This window comes from Misgurnus anguillicaudatus, chromosome 12 (assembly GCF_027580225.2).
Source record: "Misgurnus anguillicaudatus chromosome 12, ASM2758022v2, whole genome shotgun sequence".
Taxonomy (NCBI): Eukaryota; Metazoa; Chordata; class Actinopteri; order Cypriniformes; family Cobitidae; genus Misgurnus; species Misgurnus anguillicaudatus.
Genome location: NC_073348.2, coordinates 17,410,167 through 17,436,541, shown reverse-complemented (window position 1 = coordinate 17,436,541; position 26,375 = coordinate 17,410,167). Strand labels below are relative to the sequence as shown.

Below are 26,375 nucleotides of genomic sequence, written 5' to 3'. Positions count from 1 at the left end.
TCACAGCGATGAGTCGATTATTTAATCATTGTGACAGCCCTAGTATGTATGGGTCAAAGACGAGACGTCACCATTTTGGTGTCCGCATCAAATATAATTTACAAAAGTGATTTTACATACAAAAAACACCTATAAAATGAAAGTAAAATGTCTACTTTTATGTTTCAAATAACTTTTGTGAAAATACAATGACCAAATATGAGTTTAATAATGATCCAAAGTGTAAAATCGTCATTCAGCGTAATGGTCCGGACTATGATTTCACTAATAGATTTTTAAATAAACGTATAAAATACCATGTTAAAAAAAATATTTGCTTCCTTGGCATGTTCACATAAGTGTTGGCCGTTTTATATTAATAGGACTATGTGTTATTTTTTTCGTTAAATATTGAAACAACTAGAGGACTTTTGTCCCGAATATGCAGTTTGTCAGAGGTCATTCAGTGTAACGGGATCAGGAAACCATTTTGAAATTAAATAAACAAACTATAGTCATCAAGCAGTCTGTGACATCATCAAAAGGCCCCCTGAAGACCATGTGGTGATTCAGCAAGGTAAGTTTATTGCTCTTAAATATTTGATAATTTCACCTTTTCATAGTGTGGTATCTTGAGTTACAAAAACGACTGTCATTCAGTGAAATGCAAAAAAACACTTTTATTGATAGATTTTTTGAAAAATAAGTAGATGTTGTGAATAATGATGATAAACATTTCTGGTCAAGTTCACTGTTTGATATAGGTATCTAGTTGTTAACTTCTAATATTAGCTTAAGTAAAAGTTTCGTCATTCAGGGTAATGTTTTGTCATTCGGTGTAATGCAAATTGTATGTTACACCACAGTGTCATCCATTACACTGAATGATAGTGTCACTGTTTAGATAACATTTTTAGCATTTTATTTCTATTTCAGATAAATGAGGGATGTTTAGCACAAAAAATATATCAAACTTTATCAATATTAATGTTTTAATGTATTTTTGTCGTTTTGGCACTGATTTCTTTTAGATGCCCACAAACAAAGAGAAAGTTTCTAGGCACTGGCAGAAAGTTAATGCAGACCCAGTAGTTAGGGCAATGCATTTAGCAAGGAGACGAGAAAAGTATTGAGGAGTGCAATTAAAAATAATAGGGCTGGGTTTAAAAGATAGATTTCTCGATTTTAATCAATTCTAATTTTGAAGAAACAATAGTGATTTGTAAATCCCAATAATCAATCTTTCAGTCTATGCTGTTTTCAAATGATGTTTATCAATATCAAATTGATTTGAAATTGAATCAAATCGTGAAATTTGTGTCCAAGCCTAGCCCTACAGAATAATAGTTTACTGCTATTTTTAGATAGAGACTCCACCCTACCTATACCACAAGTTAAAGGGATAGTTCACCCAAAGATGAAAATTTGGTCATTATTCGCTCACTCTCGTGTTGGTAAAAACCTGTATGATTTTTTTTGTTCTGATAAACACAAAGGAGGATATTTTGAGTAATGTTTGTGGCCAAACCGTTCGTGGACCCCATTTACTTCCATAGTATTATTTTTAGTATCATAGTATGGGGTCCACGAAAGGTTTGGTTGCCAACATTTCTCAAAATGTCTTCCTTCCATTTATGCGGGTTTGAAACGACACGAAGGTGAGTAAATGATGACAGAATTTTCATTTTTGGGTGAACTATCCCTTTAAGAGAGGCCACTGAGGGGATTCTCCGCCCATAATACAAATCCTGATAACATGTCATTTATGTTGCCAAACAGAAAGTATTTTTAATTAATAACACGTTTTATATAGATCTGTGTCAATAATTTTATGTCAATAATTACATGGAATCTGTATTTCAGCAACCAGAGAAGAAAGCAAGCTGCCTTGGCTGCAAATCCTGATCACCTGTCAATCAGGAATTTATCAGATGCTGCAGCTGAGAAGAGGCGAAAGCAATGGCGGGAAAATCAAAGAAAACACAGGGCAGAAGCTAAACGTATAAGGGCAGTTCTGGATCTTATTATACAGTATTACCACCTGTTCAGTTAATTTTTATGAATATGATATGCATTATGGAATAAAAATGATTATTAATTTCAGCATCTACTTCTGTGATTTGTTAAGGAATAAAATGATACAGAATAATATTCAAAACATTGCAATAATGGAAACAATGACACTATTTTTGTCAAAAATGTCATTCAGTGTAACAAACCATGGTCATTCGGTGTAACACATATATTTATGTAGAAATTAAACAATATACTTATTCTGAGCTGTACATATTAAAATATGTATAATAATGTGTGATCCTTCAAAAATTTTATTTGATTTGAATTGATTTTCACTTCCTTACAAAAACTTCTTGCTGACAAATGGGTAAAACCTAATGGTTTAAAGGATATTGGCGAAGTAAAATGCTTTAAAATGACAAATAGTTAGTATTTGGTGTCTGCACTGTGATCTATAAATAGAGTCTTGTAATGTGTCATCAAATAATAGTTTTTCTAAAAATGTCTGATAATATTTTTTTGCATAAAAATATTGTTACACTGAATGACATTTTAGTTGGTGTCTTCTGTACAATTCCAGTAAAAATGTATGGTAGTAATTATTTTTTGCTCAGAAAAACATATAGTTAAACAGGACATATTCTAATGTATGTGAAAAAGACTAAATTTAAAGCTCTTTTACACTTTTATTTTTTTTATGCTTTAAACCCCCTTTTCGTCTTTGACCCGTATAAATGTATAAATACTTAACAGAATTCATATATATATTCTACCATCCTCACTTAACTAGCTTTGTGCACAATTTTGCAATTTTGAATGTTGCAGTGCCTTACAAGGTCACTCCCTCTGAATTTGACTAAAGACCATTTAATTAAAATTATGCTTCCCTAATCTGCAACCGCCTCTTCAATGGTAGCACATATAGGGTACCTTAAAATGCCACCTATAGACGGTTTCAGCAGCAACAACATAAAGACTTTTGAGGCCCAAATGTAACTAGCGGTAGACTTCCGCATAGAATCAATAACATCAGAGTCCTCCTACAGCAGATTATTATTATTATAACAAGAAAAATTAATAACCAGTAAATTACCTTAGTTCAAACCAGAGTCGTATAAAAATAGAGTTACGACACTCACATAGACGACCGTTGTAAGAATGGAATGCGGAAGTAACAGCGTGTCATGTAGTGACGCATAGTTACAAACGCAGCACTGAAGCCCATTCATTTCAATGACACCTGCTGGTAAATCGATGAAATTACCGTTTCTCTTTACATTTTCAGACATTTTATGAATATAGTCAACAGTGATATTTTATGATCTCTGCTGTAGGTAATGATTATCGTTAATAATAACTAGAATTTTTTTTATATTTTAATGAGTTGTGTATAATGTGTTTTTAATGGTTTAATATTTTATTACTGGTGGCCATCTACTTTATACTTATCTTTTTTTATATATTACAAGTAACACTAGGGGGCAACAGCGACAAGCTAATGCCTCATAAGAAAGTCACACTGCTTCACAATGCTGCTATGTGTTTCATTGTGTTTGGTAAGTAATACGAGTGATGTATCCTCGAAAATCATGTATAATTATATTAACATTTAATGTCTACTATAAATTAGGGCTGTCAAAAGATTAATCGCGATTAATCGCATCCAAAATAAAAGTTTGTGTTTACATAACATATGTGTGTGTACTGTGTATAATTATTATTTATATATAAAAACTAGGGCTGTTAAAATTAACGCGTTAATAACGCGTTAACGCAAATTCATTTTAACGCCACTAATTTTATTAACGGAGATTAACGCAACGCGCAATTTCTGTTTGACCCTTGGTCCAGCCCATAGTTGAATGAACAGAGACGCAGACAAATGTGACTTTCTCTAAATGAGTCGAAGGTTTTCATAGAAATAAGAACATTAAGCAAATTTTCTACCAAATCCAATGCTCTAAATGCTCGTTGGACATCTGATATGATCTTTATTTATACGTCTGAGAGGTGTAACGTTACCGTCCTCCTAATGCTTAATCTAATACAAAGATGCGTCTCAATTCATTTTGGTTTCGCTTTTATGCATGACTTAGAAAATAGACTGAAGGACTTGCTTGATGTTAAAAGAGTCATTAAGAGAGATAAAGTTCGGTACCTGATTAATGTTAAAGAGTTATTAAGAGCGACAAGACTCAAAAGCGATCCCCTCACGCTGACTGACTGATATCTGAAGCGCGTGCACACAGACGCGCGAGTGCGCGACCCGGATATATAGACATCTACACAAAATTACAGTTTTACAAATATCTGTTTTGATAAGAATTCACGCAGGTAGGCTCTATAATCTGTTATGTTTTAAGTAAATGTTTGGTTAACTGTTGGGTAAAAATATCTGATGTGTAACATTATATTAGATCACTTAGATTTAAGCAGTCTGTCTCAATGTCAATCAAACAAAAGGAAAAAAAGTTGAACATACATTGATGATGTTTTTGCTTTGTGTGTGCTAAATCTATTAGTTTAACCAGTGATTTTAAGGTATTGATGTGGTAATATAATGTATGGATGTGGAAATGTTTGTGGTAATTTGACTCTTTCAACTTCAAACACGTGTAGTTCTGTCATATTTTGTTATATTTAAACAAATCATGCATTGTTCTATGTTTTAATAGAGAATGTCAAAATATGAACAACTATTTTTTAAAAATTTGCTAATTCCGACTCAACTTGCCAGCACAGGTCACAAATGATGCAGCAGCAAACAAAAATGGAGAAAGAAAAATCTTCTGAAAGGAAAATTCATATACAAAACAATGGCTGGTGATTCTGTTAAAATGTAAACAGGCTGTTGTTAACATACATTTGCATAAAGCATCTATATATGTATATATGATTAGAATATTAAAAACCTGAAAAGTGTTAAATTAGGGTAAATTTAGAATGGATAAAAATGTGCGATTAATTTGCGATTAATCGCAGTTAACTCATGAAATCATGCGATTAATCTAGATTAATTTTTTTAATCTATTGACAGCCCTAATAAAAACACACCCAATCATGTATATATTTAAGAAAAAAAATTACATTTATATATAAAATATTTATATTTATATATAATATAAATTATAGAAATGTATATACAGTATTTAAATGCAAATATTTCTTAAATATATACATGAATGTGTGTGTATTTATATATACATAATATTTATACACAGTACACACACATATGCTATGTAAACACAAACTTTTATGTTGGATGCGATTAATCGCGATTAATCTTTTGACAGCCCTACTATAAATACAATTAAATATGAATTTAGTGTGTTTCTGTTATGCTTCACTGTTACAAATAACCGCGTTGGCGATCTTTTTTGTGATTTTAATATAGTAAAAGTGTAGGAATTATGTTTTTAGCAGATTGATAGCCATTTATATAGCCATATTTTTGCTATAAAAATAAAAGATAAACTGTGTTGCTGTAGTTGGTATAGATAACCACAGTTATCTTTGGGTCATCATTAACTGTTTATCTTTATTAACTGATTTACTGTATTTCCATCACTCCCTAGTAAAAAAACGTTATAAACATAGTAAGTATAGTGATCAATTCACATTACAAGCTAATACTTACCTAAAATAGCTGAAAACCTATGCAAACAGATTGACAGCCCTGCTTGGTTTGGAACTGTAGAACGTTACATGAATCACGTGACCGCGCGGCGGCGAGATCAAAGCGTTTCGTAACTCTCTCTTTATATGACTCTGGTTCAAACCATAGCTAAAGCATATTAACTACTACACTGAGCTAACGCTACTGTGTAAAATTAATGTATACAATGTTAGCTACAGATCCTTAAATTCTTGGTTGCTACAGTAAATCTTTACAGAGATCCAAGCTCATGCTCCCCCTTTGTCTTTTGGAAACCGTAAAGGTATTTGTTCCAGAGGTTAGATAGTCGCAAGCCAGACTGATAAACAAGCACAGACAGTGAGTTAACTTTGGGCCAGGCGCGTAACCACGAAAACGCATTCTCGTCCGATGAAACCGTCTATATAGGAAGCACACCCTGTCTGTTTATCTGTCTACCCTTACCTTCAGTCCTGTCTTTTCATCATCGCTACCGTTATTAGTGGTTGGGGTCTCGTCCCCAAGTCGGGACACCAGGACAAAGTCCTCACTGTTGAGGGTTGACACCGAGTCGGATGAAACGCTAATTTTCCCCACCGAGGTCTTGTCATCCATGACTGCTAAACCAACCCAGACGCGCTCATGAATGGCATTTAATGAGCAAAATTACCTGGAAAAGAAAAAGGAAAAAAACAAAGAGATGAACAAAGCATGAGAACATAAAAAAAAACATGAAAGGCCAAAATTTATTTTGATATTTATTTCTTTTGTCTCTTTATGCTGTAACAAAAATTTCTGTTCGCCAGCAAATCTATTAAATCACTTGATATCTTCAAAACGAATAGGTCTTACTAACCAGAAGCGAATTTACCTATTTGTGTGAATAGATTACATAAAAGGCAATGCAAAGACGCGAATAGACGCTTACAGTACATTCACACGGGGCGAAAGCGTTAGGCTTGTCTGAAGCGTGGCCAACAGCCAATCATAGTGGCCGCAACACATGCTCCAGTCTTCCATAAACGTAATTTGTGGGCTCAGCCTAGGTTGTTTGCATAATGCGATCTGATTGGCTGAAGCATGCATTGCCGCTTGAAAAGTTCAAGGAATGTTCAACTTCTGCCACAAGCAACGGCAGTGAGGCGGCGCCGACGGATCCACAATTCAGTTCGCCAACACTTGACGTCACCCATTAAAAGTGAATGGGTAGCGTTAATAGTTATGCTCCGTGTGAATGTACCGTTACTGACTTGGGGCTACGTGAACGCAAACACTCGCAATTTGCTTTAAACTCGTCTTCCGCACAAATTGAAAATATTCAACTCAAGTGGAAAATTCATTCTAGAGCGAGAAACGTGATGCCTCATATTTGGTGTGCACACAGCATAAAAACTTGAAAAAAATAATGTCTAACAATAATGGCTAAAGAGAAAAAGGAAATTACAACATTACAAGAAAATAAAATAGACGTTTAAAAATAAAGCTTCAAAAATAAGGAAAGAAAAACATGTTTAGGTCATATATCTACCCCTTAACATCCTGCATAAATGTTTTGCCTATTTTTAGGACCTTTAGAAGTTCATTTATGTGTTTTTGTGGTTAAATATGACCAGAGCTTGTTCATGATATGTGAAATTGACTCAGGCGCTTTTATTTCTTTTATATATTTATATCTTTTATTATTATTAGGCTGACATTTGTGCTAGTGATGTCTGCTTCTGTTGTGTACTGCATATTTTATGACAAGATAATCCATGAAGGAAATGGGAGCGTCTCTATTATATGACAACCAATCGTAAATCAAATGTAAAAAATGCACAATATCTTCATGGCAACAGTCAAATGACAAACAAAGTATGAGGTGATGTGGACTATAAACTTTATTGCCAAATACCGTTCACATTACACTGCACACGACTGAGCAAAACTTTAATTCAAAATGAACGATCAAAAGGACGACGAGACAAACACTGTGTGTAGTACAGCTTAGTATTTGTGTGCATGAAGAAAAGCAGAGGGGTTTGGCAGAAGGTCAACACGGAACTAAATTTGACTATGGGAGGGAAACAATAGGAACAAACAGTACAGGTCCAGACATGAGAACTCTACCAAAACAAGCTCAGAGAACAAGCTCACAGAATGACCTGAATATTCTGAAGTCTTCCATTAATTTTTTTCCATGTACACTGTATAAAATAAGTTCCAGTGTTAAAAGAGAGCTTTATTTCCTGTTTTATCAAAACAATTGGATCTTTATGACGAAAGCGTGCTTCTGGGGGAGTAGGGAAGGGAACAATCGCGCTCGTGGCACGGTTTGGTTGGATTAGATTAGCTATGAGTGCGCCCTAATTGTTTACGTTTAAACAACTTGAAATAATAAGTCATTTTAACTTTTTTGACTAGTTAGATGTTGCAATAAATTATAAAAATAAAGTTGTAATAATTTTAATATTTTTACAGTGTATTTTTGCCAAGACTCCTCAAATAATCAATGGTATTGTTTTCAAAGACTTCACTCTAAAAAATTAGCTGTAATTTTGCAGCTGGTTGCCAGTAACTTACTGTAGAAGATAAAGTCAAAAAATGTTTCATGTTCATTTAACTTTGAACAAAATGTTGCCAGTAAATAACATAAATGTAAAATCTACAGTAAGTCACTGGCAGCTAGTTGCCAGTAATACCCATTAATACTGTAATTTCTACAGACATTTTTTACAGTGTTTATATGAAAGAGTGAACCTCCTAAAGAAACTATGGCGCAGTTTTCTGGACAGGGATTAAAGGACAAGTTCGGTATTTTACACTTAAAGCCCTTATTTATTATGAAAAAGAACGGTTTTGACTAAAATTTGGACATATGATGCTGGCCCGAGAATTTTCGGGTGTTTGATCACCTCCCACCTCTACAATGGGTGCATAGGTGGTGCACAGGAACAATCCTTCCTAAAATGCATTAAACTTTCATTTACAAAGACGTGAAACTCACCGAGTGGTCAGGGGTGTTCACTGATGTGCTCACACAAAAATTGCTGCAAAAGTGCTTCTCAACAAGTTTTATCGTAGTTTTTGTCCAACTCCATTGAATTGTATTAGATGTGCTGTGAGGTACGGTATTACTCCGCACTGGGAACATTGTTTGTATTCTTGCAATTGGCAAAGGTGGATTATGCACCTATGCAGCCATTGTGAGGGTGGGGCGGTGATACCACAGAAACCGAAAATTCTCGGGCCAGCAGCATATGTCCAAATTTCAGTCAAAACCGTTCTATTTCATCATAAACAATCTGAAAACAGGGCTTTAAGTGTAGAATACCAAACTTGTCCTTTAAGACAAATAGTAGCGGGTTGAGCAGAGAGAGATGTATATAAATTATAGGTCACAGGGTTCAAGTTGAAAACATACTGTGAGGGATTGGCAGGTTGTTGCTGTGTGAATGAGCTTTGCTTTTCTTGACTGGGCATATTGTGCTCTCAGACAAGGCTCTGTGCTACACCCTGGGGAGCAATGACCAGAAACCAGCAAAAAGCAGCAGTGCACAAGTTTCAAAGAGCGCCTACAATGAATTGTGTCTATTGTGCAGCTGGTTAAGACAGAGAAGTGGATTCTCACACAGACTGATTTCCGAATGGGTTTGTGTGGAATAGACATGCAGGATGCGGTCTCACACTAGCGCTCTGTTGCCCAGCTCCTGTGCTTTTATAATGCCCGCTTTGTCGGATCTCCCCTTCTCTCTCTGCCCTAGGACACTACAGCCAAATGGGATGTGAAACGCAAGACGATGCTTCACAGGGAAAGGCAAAGCGGAAAAGGAGGATAGTAAGAGAAAGAGGATTGAGAGAAATAAGCAGACTGATGCAGAGAAGGAGAGAGAGACAGGAAAACCAGGGCAGAGAGTGAGAGACAGATGAACAGGCAGATCAGGTAGAGAGAGTGAAAGAGAAAGTCTAGTTTACATAGTTGTGTTTTCATTTTAACACAGCATTTTAAAATTATGATGTCCGTCTATATACTGGCATTTCCACTGCTTTTCAAAAAATATTTCTGCCGTCCACACTACATACAACTGAAAACGCATGTCGCACATAATAGTGTTGGGTGATATGCCCCATTTTGAGATCGTCCTATCGTCAGCCTGTGAGATCGCCGATACATGATAGTATCGGGGGGCGGGACAGTAATTTACTCATTTATTTATAGAGTCCGAGTCCACCTTTGTCGAGTACAAGTCAAGACCAAGTCGTTAAACATCAAGTCCGAGTCCAAAAGGGTCCGAGTTGGACTCAAGTCCGAGTTCTTAAAGGCCGAGTCCATGTCGAGTCCGCCCAAGTCCAGAAAGTAATTAAATTGAAAAAAAGATAAAAAATTTGTATTGTAAATTGTTACTTTCTATCAATACTTTAACTTTTCAACCCATTAAACCAATGGCAATATAAAAATGTAATAAAAAATATCTCTTTTGCATCTTGTCATGGCCATTGAACATTTTTATTTTATGTCAACTAGTTTCCTATCAAAAATTATTTCAAAGAAAAGAAAGGGATATAGAGGTATCTTTTTTTACCAGATGTCTTGCAAATAAATTCTCTATGATTTTCGTAAGCAAAACAAATTATTGCGACTGGCTGCTGCCTGCAAGTGTGTTGCAGTAAAATAACAGGAGGGGAGACAGTGAGATTAATAAATTTTTCATCTCAAGTTTATGCTGGTTTTATTGTTACACATAACACGGACTCGACTGTACTCAGGATATTTTCTGAGTCCAAAATGTCCAAGTCCGTGTCAAGTCCGAGTACAAATTCACCCGAGTGCGTGACAAGTCCGAGTTCATTCAAAATTGGACTCGAGTCCGAGTCCAAGTTCAAGTACCCCAACTCTATTAATTTATTTGTTCATTTTTACTTATTTATGACAAGTCACTTGATTGGTGGACAAAAAAGAAGCAAGGGCAACACTGCATAACCGCAACCTTCTAAAAACTGATGCCATTAGTCCATCCGCGTCATTAAGTCCAGGTGCTCTAAAATATCCTGCATGCCAGGGGATGGGAACAACAATCCGCTGCGCGTCTAACAACCTCTCTAGTGCAAGGAAATGTCAGAGCCGTGCGTATTATAAGTTCAGGTGCTAGAAGGAGTCCATGCCACGTGCATTCAGGTCCAAGCAAAAGTCCAAGACGCACACATTCGAGTCCACGTGCGTGCAAGAAGGAATCTATGCGCATTACAAACTCTCTTGCGCAAAGTAAAGCCAACAAACCCTCTCATGCGAGGGAAAGCATGCAATGTTAATGTGAAACTATGATGATGATAATAATAATTACTATCGCCAGAAGGGTTGTAACGGTATACCGGTATGGCGGTATACCTTGATATTAGCTTTCACGGTTATCATACCGTAAACATTTGCTTATACACGGTTTTGGAAAAAAATAATAAAGCAGATCTCACCTGCGCTACTACACACATGCAACTTCATTCGGCGTGACTGCTAGACTCCACTCGTTTATGTACAGCAGAGAAAATGTCAGAGCCAGAAACTACAAATTCTAACCTCTATCCCCCACCAGAAAAAAGTTAAAATCTACTGTATGGGAATAATTTCGGTATACGAAATAATAATAATAATAATAAGTGTTTAATACCATCAAACCGCGAAACCGTGATAGGTTCTGAGACAATTATCATACCGTGGAAATCTCATACCGGTACAACCCTAATCGCCAGCTATCGTCATGAGAGCCCGCAATTAGCGATATGTCTGACGATCGTCCATCCACGATACTATCGTCTATCGGCACAACCCAGTATCACATAACCATTCATGTACACAGGATATGCGCGTACAAGTAAAAAAAGATGACTGCTCTGATAATAATTTCCAACAGATATACATTTAGGGCTCTGAAGATTTCTATCTTTATCAATGGGCCAGGTTAAACCAAAGACGTTAGATGTACCAAGATGAAGCACTAGTATTAATATGAATGGGGGTAATGCACCATAATGCAGTCATGTGAGGCCCTTGCCAACCTGTGCGCATGCCCAGTAGTTGAAACAACTTTGAATAAAGGTGTTTCATAAAAGCTGGCAATAAGTGTATTATTTGGAGTGCAATTCATTATTTAGGGTGCTTAGTTTAAAAGAGTAAAAATGCTTTTCAGTGTTCGCTAGTGATCCATTTAGTGGTAAAAACTTTTATCGTTGTGTTTCTGAGATTGTTTGGGTGTCTGTGACATTAATAAACACTCAATTGGATTAAAAATGACCGTTTGAGAAGCTGTATTTGTAGTAAAACTCTGTAGTAGGTGCAGTCTGTAGGCTGTCAATCGAAGAAGTGGGTAGGGAAGGGAAAAGGAAATAAATTACTTTAAATTACAAGTTATTTTTGGTAAAAAAATTTTTTTAAGTAAAATTACAAGTACATAATCAAATAAACATGGCAGCGCTGCTTAGGTCAACATCATAGAGGTAGTGTCCGTGACGTCACCCATAGGTTTGTGCAGAGATTTTTTGAAGCCAATAGTAGGTGGTACCCACACTGTAAAAAATTGCTGTTAAAAAACGGGCAATTTCCAACAGTAAAATACTGTTATTTCAATAAACAGTTTGATACTGTAGAATAACAGCCAAGGGCCCATAAAATAATTTTTTTCTGTAAATTTACAGCTTTGAACTGTACACCCATTGGCGCCTAAAAAAAACAGTCTTGCGCTGTAAAAAGCAGGATATGGCACTACTAACCAAGTGTGTGTGTGTGTATAAAATAAAGCAGGATATGGCACTACTAACCAAGTGTGTGTGTGTGTATAAAATAATGTAAAAGGTAGACAGTTGTTAATTTTTTTTAAGTTAAATGTATAGTTTAGTATCCATCTGTTTTGTTGTGTCAGAAATTATTAACAATACAAATTGTTTATTATTAATCTTAAATAATAACAAAGCTTGAACATTTGATTTTGTTTAAAAGACATTTTTAATACTCAATTTCACAACTAAACAAAGAAATTCTTTTTCTCAAAGATCAATTCTATAGTAGAGTGAAAAAACAAAAAGGACTAATTTTAATCAAGTGTTTTTGTCCTCTTAAATAGCAAAAGCATAACACACTAGCTGTACCTACTCCAAAATAAATACAAATAAATAAAATAAAAAAATTCAAACTAAGAAAATAATTTAAATAGTCAGGCACACACTGCTTCTCCGCCCACTTCCGGCCTCGGCCTGCGCTGTGGGAGGGAGGATTTTTAACTCATCACTCTTTTTCAAAACAGCGCGGTAAACAAGATGACGTTGCAGCTCATCTCTTCTCCTGCTTTTCCTCCGTTGTTACAAAGGACACGATTCAATGTAAGTTTGTAATTTTGTTGTTATTTCATTATGCTTCCCTTAATTTGTAATATGTCTTTTAAGAAGTATTTGTGACTCTGCTACCTGACGCGAATCGCGTTTTGAAGGCAGTTCTGAACATTCGTTACTCAGTTTTCTCCAACCTTTGATTATTACAGCAAATACTTTGCTTGGTTTAAAATGTGCGATATAAATTCGACATTTTTAGTAGTAACTTTAATGTGTATCTGTTGTGTGTTTGATTTTTAATACCAGATGCACATGTGAAGTAAATTTACACCACGCAATATAATTCACGCAAAAGTACGTTACTCGTATTTGATACGATTGATTTGAGATTTACACGTAGGCTTTTATGTAAGTTGGTAGTCTTATTCAAAAAGCCAATGAGGTCGTTGGTCAGTAGCAGTTATTTTTGACTGTTTTTAGCGCGAATCGCGTTTTGCAGAGAGACGTTGACAATCAACAACAGGTCAAGCATTTTCAAGTCTTCTCCAAAAAGTAAATAACCCGAAATAAATAAATTGTTTTATTTTTATCTTGTATAGGAATCATTCAATCGATGTACTTGTATTTCTGAGACAGTAAACAACGCTATATTAGGTAAGTTTAACAACATGTTTTCTTGCAAACTTTGTATTGACTTAAGCAGTAAGTTACTATCTGTGCATTTGTGAGGCACATGCAAGTACACAGACACAAATTGTAATGCAAGCAGTGCTTGGCCTGTGTCTATTCTGTGTATTGTAATGCACGAAGAACAGAGAAATCTTAATGATGAAATAGCTTCTTACAAACATGTAGATTTCACCACAGAAAACATTCACTAATAAACTGGAATCGTGTGGATTATTGTAATGCTTCATTTACATGTTATTTTGACTATGGGCTTCGCTTACTTAGGTTGGACATGTTCATAGTTCCAATTTACTCATGAAAATGTATGTGTTCTGATAACAGAAAAGTCATAGACCATTATCTAAGCATAACTGGAAAAAATACACCCTGAGAACTATTTATTTATTTATTTTATTACAGATTTTTTAAATGTATATTTTCAGGGAGGTCAGAGATGATTATCCTTGAGGGTCGTGTGATTTGTGAGGCCGTATAACCAAGATTTCGGACTGCAAGATTTCTACTATTCGCAATGTACTACGTCTTAAATCTTCAGTATCCAGAGGCATGTGGCACATTGGATTTTATTTAGAGGTATTTTCTTTTTCTTCTTCTGTAACCTTTAAATTGCTTTCTCTTTTATTACTCCCTAATTTCAGCAACTATATATTTAATGCATTAATTAAATTAAAAAGGGTCGACTGTGTAAGTGTTTTTTTTTATATAAATATATTTATTAATACCCTTAGACAATTTTTCGGATAAACCCTGAAAAAGGCTCGAAGACCAGCAAAGTCAAGGTCGTTAAGAAGACTGGAAAGAATGTGAATAAGAAGACTGCTACTGTCAACCCAGAAGTTGCATCCCTCCTAAAGAACCTCATCCGTTTCGAATGGGATTTTGTCTAGGTAACTAAACTTAATTACCCCCCACCACTTACATGCTTGCTGAAAGAGTTACCACCTCTAATCTACATTCAAATTCAGTGGTAAGAGTGTATGTTAACTCTTAATTATACACATATAGTATGTCACAAAAGTGAATACACCCCTCACATTTCAGCAAATATTTTAGCATGTCTTCTCAAGGGGCAATTCAATAGAAATAAATTATACATACTTTATAGTAGTAAATATATTTTTTGAAGTAGTCAACGTGCTCCTTGTATAGCAGTATATATTTACTGTCCTGGGAAAATACCTTAACATGAATAGCTGGCAACAAAAGTGAGTACACCCTTTACATTATGGGAATGAGCTATGACATGGTTTGATGACATCCAACCTAAAGGTGGAAACGTATTCCAGAGAGTGCATTCGGGCGTCAGAGTGGCCACTACTTTTTTTCTATAGCGTTGTTGGCAGGGCAACCAGAGCGTTTTTTGATGCTCTTGTCGGCAGCACTTGTGCATCTGTTTTTGAAGCCAGTTTCTGCAAATGACGCATAGCACAAGGACTCAACTTCTTTGATTGGCCCTTGCATGTCCTGTTCCGAGTGGAAACAGTCTTGGAAGACTTCTGTATGACCCTAGCCACTGTACTGGAACTCAGTTTCAGGTTGTTACTGACCTTCTTATAGCCTACCTAGGCCATCTTTATGGACAGCAACAATTCTAATTCTCAAATCATCAGAGTTGTTTACCATGAGGTGCTATGGTCAACATCCATTGGTCAGTATGAGAGAATTCTACGCAAAGCATCAAATTTGAACAGCTCTAATACAAGATAGACATGCATTGTCCTTACAAGCAGATGAAAACATGAATTATGAATAGGACATGTGGCTTTGCATGATTAAACCATATACATCTATTATCACTTAGGGTGTACTCACTGACTTGTTGCCAGTTTTTTTGACATTAATGGCTGTATGTCAAGTTATGTTCAGAGGACAATAACTCTATAGTTCTATGCAAGAAGCACTAAAACTCTGAAACATATCCAAATTTCATTTCTGTAGTATTGTCTCTTTGAAAACATACTAAAATATTGCTAAATATGTGGTGTGTACTCACTTTTGTGACATACTGTAATTGTTCACTCCTTTCTGGCTAACTAGAAAATCCAATCACTTTTACACACAGCTGAACTTTCTGGTCTTGACCTGCAGTTCTGTTAAGATTGTGTTTTGTCTGATAAATTAAAGTGTTTTCAGAGTGTATGAGCACTAGCTTTTGCCATGTGCTATATTTTGTTACTAACATTTAAAAAAAATGTTTTCTATCTACAGACCTGGATTTCCTCTCAGGCCAGAGCAATCAGAAGCTGGAGTAAGACACTTAAATTTTTTTTCCAACAATTAGTTTGATTAATGTGTTCTTCATTTCATGCCAGGTTTTTAAAATATGTTGTGCCGTGCTGGCAGTTTTTTCTTCTTGTTGTAAGTTTGTTTTTAGCTCCTTGAGTTGCACTTTTTTCTGTGATTTCTGTTTTTAACTCTTTCCCGCCATTGACAAGTTTTTATAGCCATCCGTATTTCCGCTATTATAGCGCTCTTACCCAACTTATACAACCTGGAAGCAACCCCTCAGGTCAAACAATTCAAACTCAGTGTATGTTTTGATTATTGCTCCGAATCGGATTTCTATCAGAAGTCTTTCACAAAATCGCCATTATCTCAGCTTTTTGCACAAAATATGGTCTTTTTGAAGAAACCTTCACATATTTGAGAGGTGGTAAAAAAAGAACTAATTAAGGTAGGATGAATTTTTTTATTGTTTGAAAGCAGAGGGGTTTGTTATTTTATTTGATTCGATTTGATATATTGAAGGTTTATAGTTAAAGAAGAATGTTTTCTTGAAGGCATTAAACTTTTGTAAGAATCATTAAAAACGCTGGCACTGGCGGGGAAAGGGTTAACATACTGTTAAATTCACTGTAACTGTTACTCCGTAGCTCCTTCAATTGCACTTTATTTTTGTGATGTGGTCTTACTTTACTCTGTGGTTGCTTTTTAATGGCACCTTTTCTCTGTGACAGTGCATTTATTGTTAAACATACTTGTAAATGTTTACAGTGCTAAAAGATTGTTTAAAGATTGTAATAACAGTTGTATTAATAAATGGAAAATGGAGCACTATGTCAGTCATTTCTCTTTTTTTATTAGATGTTAGGATATCAGACAGTAGAGTAAATATTAACTAACTTGTGTTATGTTTCACAACTTAAAAATGTAAGAAAACAAACAGTAATGAGTGTGTATAATTATAAGAAATTGCTGGAACCATTGCTGCCAGTACTTCACTGTAAAATTACGGCACAACTGTAAAATGGAAAACGGAGGCAACACTGTAAAATAACAGTATATGGCTGGAACCATTGCTGCCAGTACTTTACTGTAAAATTACAGCACAACTGTAAAATGGAAAACGGTGGGAAAACTGTAAAATAACAGCACAACTGTAAAATGGAAAACGGTGGGAAAACTGTAAAATAACAGCACAACTGTAAAATGAAAAAACAGTGGGAAAGCTGTAAAATAACAGTAAATGGCTGGAACCACAGCTGCCAGTATTTTACCGTAAATTAACGGGGAAATTTCTTACAGTGCAGGGTTTCCTGCAGAAAATGTTTTAGGTAAGGTGGTAGCGTTGGGCGGGGCCGGGGGGCATGGCAATCAAAGGGGCAGACGTAGGCGTCATTATTAAAATGAAAATATATTTTTTAAAAACACTCAAATACTCAAACTTAATTTTGAGGAAACTATGACAGAAAATGAACATACTAGATTATTAATGAATTCAATGTTTTAACAGATACCTATAACGGGAAAAGCTGCGTGATGAAGTGAAACTAAAGGGTTAATAAACACAAACTGAAGCAGATGTTGTAAAACGTTTGGCGACCGATAATAGATAGCACGAAGATTGTAAAAACTGATTATTTCCCAAATTCCCACTATTAAGTACATTATCTTAAATGAGTGTAACTACTGTAGCATGTAAATAATGCACATAAATAACGTGAGCAAGAGCGCTCAACAATTATATTGAATCAACAGGCACGTGAAACCTAGCTAAGCAGGTTGCTCAAACAACAAAATCACCAGCTAACTTAATTTAAATTAGGGATGCACGATATATCGGCCGACATATCGTTATCGGCCAATAACTCCAGACAGTGACGGACCATTTCGGCCATATGGCGCGCGTGCACGCTCGCGTTGTGAAGCGCATCCGCGCTATTCTTCGAGACGCACTTGACAGTCTTTTGTGCAGCGAAATAAAAATGTCTTTTTTGACCACCTAGTTAAGGCAGTACCTGCAGTCGCCATCTTGACCCTCGCGTCACCGCGCACCACTCGCGGATAACTGCAGATGGGTAAAGAGGCGGGACGTGGGTGAAGCTGAGGTGGCTGGTTGCTGAAACCACGCCAGCCTAGCTCGACTGTAGTGACAGCACTGGCAGTTCACTCGTCCCTCAAGTGGCCACGCCCTTAATTATGCAGAACTTTAAGGCTTAATATAATTTAAAGAGATGAGTTACAAAAAAATTAATTCCCTCACAGTTGTCATAAAGGGTAAATTAGCTATATAAACCAAAAACGTTTTTGTACCAGACTGTAAACAGTATTTTATGCTGTAAAGTTGGGCATTTTAACATGGGGGTCTATGGGAATTGACTCCCTTTTGGAGCCAACCTCTAGTGGCCTGTCGATGAATTGCAATTTAAGTCACTTCCGTATTGGCTTCATCAGAGAGATCGAAAGGTTGCCTCTCGGTGAACACTAAAAGCTGCATGTGTACAGAACCAGGAAATGTGATCTGTGACATCACATGAACTCTGTATATCTGTATTCTATAAGAGAGATGAGATATAACAGAAACAAGGTAAGAAAGACAAACAATTCAGTTATTTTCTGTGATATGCAGGAATGCTTGAATGCTTTAATAATACAGTGGTCCAGGCCAAAAATGCTTGAACACAGACTTGAAATAAAGAATTAGGCAGGCATAGCGAGGTGTATAAGACAAGTTTCTATTTGCATCAAACTTCACAGCTACATGACCAATAAAACTTATTAAACTAGCGAATGTATACAAGTATAACACTTTTTTGTGCATGCTAAAGTTACCACCACAATTTGCCAACATGTCACTGCACAGTTGCTAAAGTGTTTTGAGTGGTTGTTACCCGAATAAAAAAAGCCTAAGTCTATATCTCTAATCTATTTTCTATATATCTCACGCCTGTGTAAAAACAATTCCAATTGAATTTTTTGTTTATTATTCCACAGTGGCAATAGCACAGAATGAGTTAAGCACATAAGTGTAATACTTGGCTTAACTTATGGTTTTGCCAAGCAAGCACTACTAACAAAAGACATGGCGATCTTTAAAATTTTGTCATCATTTGGTTTTTAAATAGGTAGTTCAAATGTCTAAAGGAAGCATGTGGACTATGGCGAGCTCAATGCCACTGAAATTGTATCAGGGTGTGGCTGCATGGTCCAGCTGTCTCGCATACCCAGGAGATCTTGAGCATCTGTCATTGTATCACACACATGGTTGACCACCAGACCTCTTTTTCTTCTGCCAGATTGAACGCTGTTTGTGAGAATCCCACAGGCAATGCTAAACTCTAATTATCCCTTTACTGAAGCTCCACCACATGCTTGTGGTAAATGGAAACAGTAGTGTTAACAGACAGTTATCTTTCGCAAATGAAGAAGACATGAACCCTTGAGTGACTTGCTGCTGCTGTCTAGGCAACATAACATCCACAGAGGAATATGTTTATTATTATCGAGGAACACAAGCACATAGGGAATAATAGCATACTTGTAGGCCATCTACTTTTTGGTTTTTGTCCAACGAGACAACTTATTAGACATTATCAAATAACTCATCACATAAATTATATGACAACAAACTTTTAACAGTGTTAAAAAATTAAAATGATTGGCCACAGTAGTGTGAAATAATTTGTGACAACTGTTAAACACTGTTATTACTAGCACCTAAGGCAAGGTTTTACATTTTGATGAAAACACAACTGTACAACATTCACTTAACTAACCCCTAGTTTACTAACCCTTAAAGGGGGTTGCACACTAAGAGCAGTGCTAACGACTGTTATCGCAAACATTAAGCATGCGTGTACTTAATCCAAGATTGGACAGCCCAGTAGTGTTGCGCATTATGCCCCATAGTGAGATCGTCCTATCCTCAGACTGTGATGGTACATTCACACGGGACAAAAGCGTTAAGGCTTGTCTGAAGTGTGACCAACAGCCAATCAAGGTGGCCACAACACATGCTCCGGTCTTCAATAAATGTAATTGGCTGCCCCTGCCTAGGTTATTTGCACAAGGCGATCTGATTGGCTGACGCACGCATTGCCGCTTGAAAAGTTGAGAAATTTTCAACTTCTGCCACGAGCAACGGCAGTGACGCGGCGCCAAGGGATCCACAATTCATTTTGGCAACGCATGACATCACCCGTTAAAAGTGAATGGGAAGCGTTAACGCTTACGCCACGTGTGAGCGTACCGTGACATTGCCGATACAGTAGAGCTGGAAAAATTCATCACGATTAAAGGCGATATTATAGGAATGTCCCGATCCGATTAGCTGGATTGGTATCGGGGCCGATTCAGGCTTTTTGGCTGGATCGGCCATCGGATCGAGGACCGACAACATGACCGATCCAATTCCGATATGTGTGTTAGTGTGGTTGTTACTGACGAGCTATTAAAAGGACAACGTATTATAAAATTACCATAAACGTTTTATGCACTATATTCAAAGTCTTTTAATACACTCAATAGCTTCATGTAAAGGAACAAACGCACAGGAAGCCCATAAGCGTGTACAGGATGATTTAGGCGCACCAATTCTGCACCCGGAATGTGCATAAAACTCTGGTTAAGCACACAATTCCCAAAATAACCATCGGCACACTAAAGCTTTTTTACTATGACAGTTTTACGAAATTAAGAAAAAAAATGTAGCATACTTAATTGATCAAACCTTCCTATTATATGTTCTCCTAAACACTACCATGATTAATATTTATGTTTCCTGTAACTTGTAAATAATTTTAAATTATTGATTTTAACATTTAAAATGATACTAGATGTAGCAGAAAGCACTATCCTAGGGATGCTCCGATCGATCGGCCACCGATCTTAATCGGCCGATAACGGCATTAAATGACGCGATCGGCACTCGCTAAATTTGCCGATCTCATGAGCCGATCTTTCTGTTTACTTTTGTCATCATAGCATTCCTGATGCGGCTGCAATTAGAGACCATTTTACACAGTGCTCATGTGTGACGTGCAGATTTGGATTTCTCTCTCTGCATTTACAGAGATATGTGTATTTTCTATGAGGACGCGCTCCGGTCCTCAGCGCGATGCGTCTTCACATCCCTATCAAACAGCGTATACAACACATATCTATCACGGACAATTGCATCCTCATGCCGAAAGTTTATTACTTGCATTCGTTTTAAAGTTTTGAAGGTTTAAACTTCCATTTTCCTCACAGCTACTCTTGTTTGCGGACACGCACTGCACGCATACACAGCAGCCTGTCATCAGTGCACGTGAACAGAGCGATCTCTCCCACGTCTTAAAGCTACAGTATCCTAATTCATCTCTCAATAAAATTACTCTCTACTCATCAGTGAAGAACTGTTGTACTTCATACGAATGCGTGTATATTTAATTCATACAGTAAAGACTGTCTGTGAAGTGTTTTATTTTAATTACTTTTAACAGACATAAACCTTTTTAAAGGCATATTACATTTCTCTTTGCAAGAAGAAATCTTTGTTGTGCTTATTTATTTGATTCTCTATTAAAACAATAATATACCTAATTTAAAGTTATTTCCATTTCTACAAATGGTGCAAACTCTGCTAGATTACAGATAAAAGATTCCCATTCCACTGCCATTCTGTGATCGGCACAGATCGGCGATCGGCAGATCATGATCTTGGTGATCTGTAATCAAAAATGCTGATCGGAGCATCTCTACACTATACACATTTAATTACAATAGTATCGGGCAGATATCGTTATCGGCTGATATTCAGGATTCTGGTATCAGATCGGAAATGAAAAAGTGGGATCGGGACATCCCTAGGTGATATTATGCACAGCTTTTTCACGTAGTATGGCTCTTTGATAAGTAGGAAGTCCTTATCAATCTAAAATCACTGAGTTTAAGTAGTTTTTAACATGCATTTAAAAAAGCATCACTCGTCAAACATAATCATTATAAATATTCCTTGTTATAATGAAAATACCTGAAAAAAATTTGATGAACAGTGATATATAAATATGCTTATAGGCATTTAAATGGTACTTCTTCTTCGGTGCCTACTGAGCTTCTGCACGAAAGCACCCTCTGGTTTTTGGATGTAGCAGCATTTCACCATAATTCATTGAAAAGCATTGAGGAATGTTTGTAACCAATGTGAATGAGGTTCATAAACAGTTTGGTTTCAAACGTTCCTTAAAATATCTTCCTTTGTGTTCATCAAAACAAAGAAATGTTTACAGGTTTGTAACAACATGAGGATGAGTAAATGATGACAGAATTTTCATTTTTTGGTTGAACTATCCCTTTGATCTAGGAGAGTGGCTGGGCAAAACAAAATATATTTAAATGCAAACTTGTTTTACATCAGTTGTACTATGGACATGAATGAACTTAAATCAAAAGGCAAGAAAAAAGTGCACTAGAAGAAACTCAAGCCATTTATAGGCACCAGAACATCAGAGACTTGGGCATAAGCTCAGAAAGTAAACATTTAGCTACCACTCTACAAAACAAAACCCTGACAACCACAAAACAACACCGTAGCAAGTTTTGTATGGGCAGACACTCAAAACCTTACTTTGAAAAGAAAACAGTTCAAAAAATTTAGTTGACATTAATGCATTTGGCAGATGCTTTTATCCAAAGTGACTTGCAGGGCATTCAAAGTATAAAATTTGATCAGTGTGAGAATGCCTTGGGAATCAAAGCCATAACCTAAGGGCTGCTAACACAATGCTCTTACAACTAAGCTTAAGGAACTTAATTAACCAGCAAATTATTATTAATGAGTTATTACTAGCATAACTTTGTATTATCAGGTGCTAACTCAAACCCTGGCCCTGCATATGAAATTGTCTACTGTGACAGTATGCACTGAATTAAATTAAGTACATACTTCCTCACTAATAAAACAGTACACTCACTAAAAGATGAATGGGTATGGTATGCATAGTATTCTGGACACACATACAATTTTGCACTGTCATGTGACTCATATGTTTGTTTACCTATGACGTACTAACAAGAACTGTGAAAATAATTAACTCAGGTGTTGTTAAACAAGTACAATTCAACCATGAGGAATACATTTCTTGGCACATACAGATGAAAAGGGCAACTATACAAACTATAGTATGGATGTAGGCAATTTCGGACACAAAGTCAAAGTTTTGGCAAAAACACAATTATTGGAAAATGCGGAGGAATGCTCCTTATCACACAGCTTCAGTACACAAGTTTGCATCGTGACGTCACAGGACCCTGTGAACGCTTTGCGTCAGAAACATGACGTCACTTAAAATACAGACGGCAGGTGACTTTTAAAGTACCAACAGACATATATATTGAACGAGTATTTAAATAAAAAAGATGCGGCCGAGGTGTCACCACAGTGGCGACGACGAGAATAAATACTAGTAATGCTAGCAAGAGTAAAGTAGATTAAAGCTGAAGTTGACTGCAGTCGGTGACTAACGGGCAGACGCGCCTCTGGGTGGAGGAATTATGCCATGTTACTACCATCACACACTGACATGTTAATAATAACACCTCCAGGTAAATGACAAGCAGTTACAGACTCCAATGCACTACATGTATGGCTCACAAACAGATTTGCTATTTGCAGATTCGTGTCTACTCCATTTACACTGTCATCAGTTACAATAAGAAACTAATACTTGCTTTTATTTAACTTAGGTTTTGAAGTGCACAATTTGCAGTATTTGCATTGTTAAGATGAGCATGTGTGACGTGCAGAGATCTGTTTTAGGAAGATTTTGTGCCATGAATTGAAGCTCACCAGCACACGGCCTTTAACGGGCTAACATTCTATAGCATACTAGCATTAAACCCAGAACTAAACGTCTAACTGTCTTATTCGTTTTAATAACGTATAAACCACGCAACGGCCGTGTACGTCAAATAAAAACACGGAGGTGTGCAGCAATGCCACGCATCCTACCTGTTTCCACAAAAGCGTTTAATTCCAGAGATGCTTGACATAACAGCGCTCACCATTAGCCAGCAACAGTACTGCTGTAAACACAAACCAAACCCCGCACGCACTGCGCATGCGCACCGCACTACTCTCTGACACAGGATACCTTGTGCGAGGTGTTTACTGCGTATTCCTTTACAATTAAAAAAACTACGTAAAGTAGTTTACGCTTTGGAATTTAACATAATGTTTCATAACGTACAATATTACTTTTTCAAAAATTTGATTTTGATTGTTGTGTTCTGCTGATTCTCATTACGTCACAGCCTTGTTTTCAGGAAAATGACTGCGTGAAGGAAGCCTGCCGTACGTACCCCAATTTATGTATGCCAGCAAATTTTAAATTAAACATCTCACTGTGTTTAAGAGATACAAAACAACAAACCCCAACCTTTTAAAAATAAGTTTGGTTCTGAAGAACAACGAAAACCACGGTGTGTTAAACGACAACATGGGTGAGTAAAAAATTCCTTTAAAGGTGCCAAAGGAATGCATGCTGCATCCATATGTTAAATTGTTCTCTGATATCCTGCATAGAAGGTATGTGGCTTTATTTACAATATGTCATCATCATGTACATAACTTTTATTGTCCATCTATGCCTAGGTAAATACAGTTTTTGCATTCTACGGCAGCTTTAATTGTGATCAGTGTTTTCTAAGTTAAGAAAATTTTCCCATTGATAAATGTATTTTTACATATTATAGATATATATCTGTGCTTTAGATTGAAATTAGGTAACAAATATTCTCCACATTTTGTACAGGTTCTGCCAAATACTGTAGTACCACTGTTTACCAGCAGATGTCATGCTTATTCACAAAACTGCATTCTAATGGTAAGAAAGAAGAGACACACACTGTACATGATTTAACTTTGTTTATTATCTTGGCATGCAACTACGTGTCATGACCTTTAAATTCATCCCAAAGCTTGCCCTACATATCAGAGCAAAGCTCGGCCAAGATACAAGAGCAATAACAAACAAACAACCAAAAACAGTAAGAATTGACTGTGCATTGGCTACATTTTCATATACTCTTTCTTGCATTGCCACAAGCAAAAGGGAAATCTTTGCCAAGTGGTGTTTTAAAGAAAACTGCAATATAAATAATTTCTATTAATATTTCATCAAAAGATATTTCTAATTCTTTAAAATTCTCTTTCTCTGTGACCATAAATACGTAGCCTTATATATTTTAATTAATATAGCTGGTTATATATATATATGTTTATCATAAAAATGTGCAGTATGTCCATCTAATGATGGCTCTGGCTGTATAAAATGACGGATGCCCATCTTGTATTCATTTACAATTGAATCGAACAATAGATTTGCAAATAAAATGTCTAATACAGACGTAAAATATCCAACACATCAATTCGTTTTTGCGGTTGCACACAGACAATACAAGCAGCTCATCACAACCAAAAACATTCTGCCCCATTATAATAGCTAAGCAAATTTTTAAAATTTAAATGCAAACAAAATGAACATTTCCAATGGAAAAAACAATTCAACCATGATAAAATAATAACAACCCTGATATTAATCCAAAAGAGCAGACAGTAAGTATCATAGAAAGTCTGTAGGATGCAAGATACGGCCACAAGTGCAAGGACACTCACAGCCCTGGTGTGTTGTGTGACACAACTACACAATCATACTTCCTTTGCCAAAGAAACTCTTTGCCAAAGGCAGCATGCATAATACAGAAGCTGGGCTGATACAACAGTAAAACATGTACTAATAAGGCTTTGTTGCATTGCATTGGTGTTAATAAAGAAAAGCTATTCAACATCTGGCAACCCAGTTTCCTTAAACACTTCAAAGGATGAGAGCAAACAAATAAAAGCATTCCCTGAAAAAAAAAATATGAAAAAAAATCATTCATGGTGCACAAGTTGAACACATCTGTGTTATTCATTCTGTTAAACGAAAAAATGTCAAAAGAAAATGTCAATTCGCTCTGCTTGTGTTTTATGAATAAGGCTAAATGAGTTAGCTTAACGCTAATATGGTTTTGTTATCATTTCGACTATAGAAGGCAAAATGAGATTTAATAAGACACCGCTTTAGCCAAGACCAGGAAGCTTTTACTCCACTTTTATCCTTTTTTAAGCTTATTAACGTATTACTAGAAGTGGAAGTTCTGTAATATTTCAGACTTGAACCCATATTTAACAGTCTTAAGTGATAATGCATTCATATTCATTTTTGTTCATACTTAACCAAGGCGTACATACATTTAAAGATTCATACACATATACAGGATAAACATACGCACAGAGAACACTGGTCCAGGCAGATTTAACAAAGGAGAAATCACTAACCGGTTTTATAGATCAAACCATGAAAACTAGTGAAAAAACTCAATTTTTATCATCACGCTATAAATTCTCATTGTTCTTTGGAGCAGATGTTTCACCTCACATGACCGCTGTACATTTTGCTATTAATATACAATCAATACGTTTTCTGTATTAAGTTCTGAATTGTTTATCGCATATGAA

The 26,375-nt window shown here is 36.1% G+C and overlaps 1 protein-coding gene and 2 long non-coding RNA genes across 6 annotated transcripts in view; 2 read left to right on the top strand and 1 right to left on the bottom strand.

Annotated features, from left to right (window-relative positions):
* Window positions 1–23,958, bottom strand: part of rabgap1 (RAB GTPase activating protein 1) — a 120,008-nt gene extending 96,050 nt beyond the window's left edge. For 2 of the 4 annotated variants that reach the window (XM_073874033.1, XM_073874034.1), the window contains exons 1-2: window positions 23,826–23,958; window positions 6,095–6,299 (exon numbers count right to left, since the gene is read on the bottom strand). In XM_073874033.1, the coding sequence (XP_073730134.1) occupies window positions 6,095–6,244 (150 nt within the window). In that variant the 5' untranslated portion in view covers window positions 6,245–6,299; window positions 23,826–23,958. The remainder of the gene's footprint in view (window positions 1–6,094; window positions 6,300–23,825) is intronic. The other 2 variants (XM_073874037.1, XM_073874035.1) reach the window with 2 other exon arrangements.
* LOC129427292 (uncharacterized) lies at window positions 12,483–16,672 on the top strand. Its single transcript, XR_012372526.1, has 5 exons — window positions 12,483–12,976; window positions 13,525–13,579; window positions 14,038–14,188; window positions 14,344–14,502; window positions 15,824–16,672. It is a non-coding gene; the product is annotated as an uncharacterized lncRNA (long non-coding RNA).
* A 169-nt stretch (window positions 23,959–24,127) lies between the features above and the next one.
* Window positions 24,128–26,375, top strand: part of LOC129447358 (uncharacterized) — a 40,454-nt gene continuing 38,206 nt past the window's right edge. The window contains exons 1-2 of the long non-coding RNA XR_008645447.2: window positions 24,128–24,316; window positions 24,628–24,699. This is a non-coding gene — a long non-coding RNA (uncharacterized lncRNA). The remainder of the gene's footprint in view (window positions 24,317–24,627; window positions 24,700–26,375) is intronic.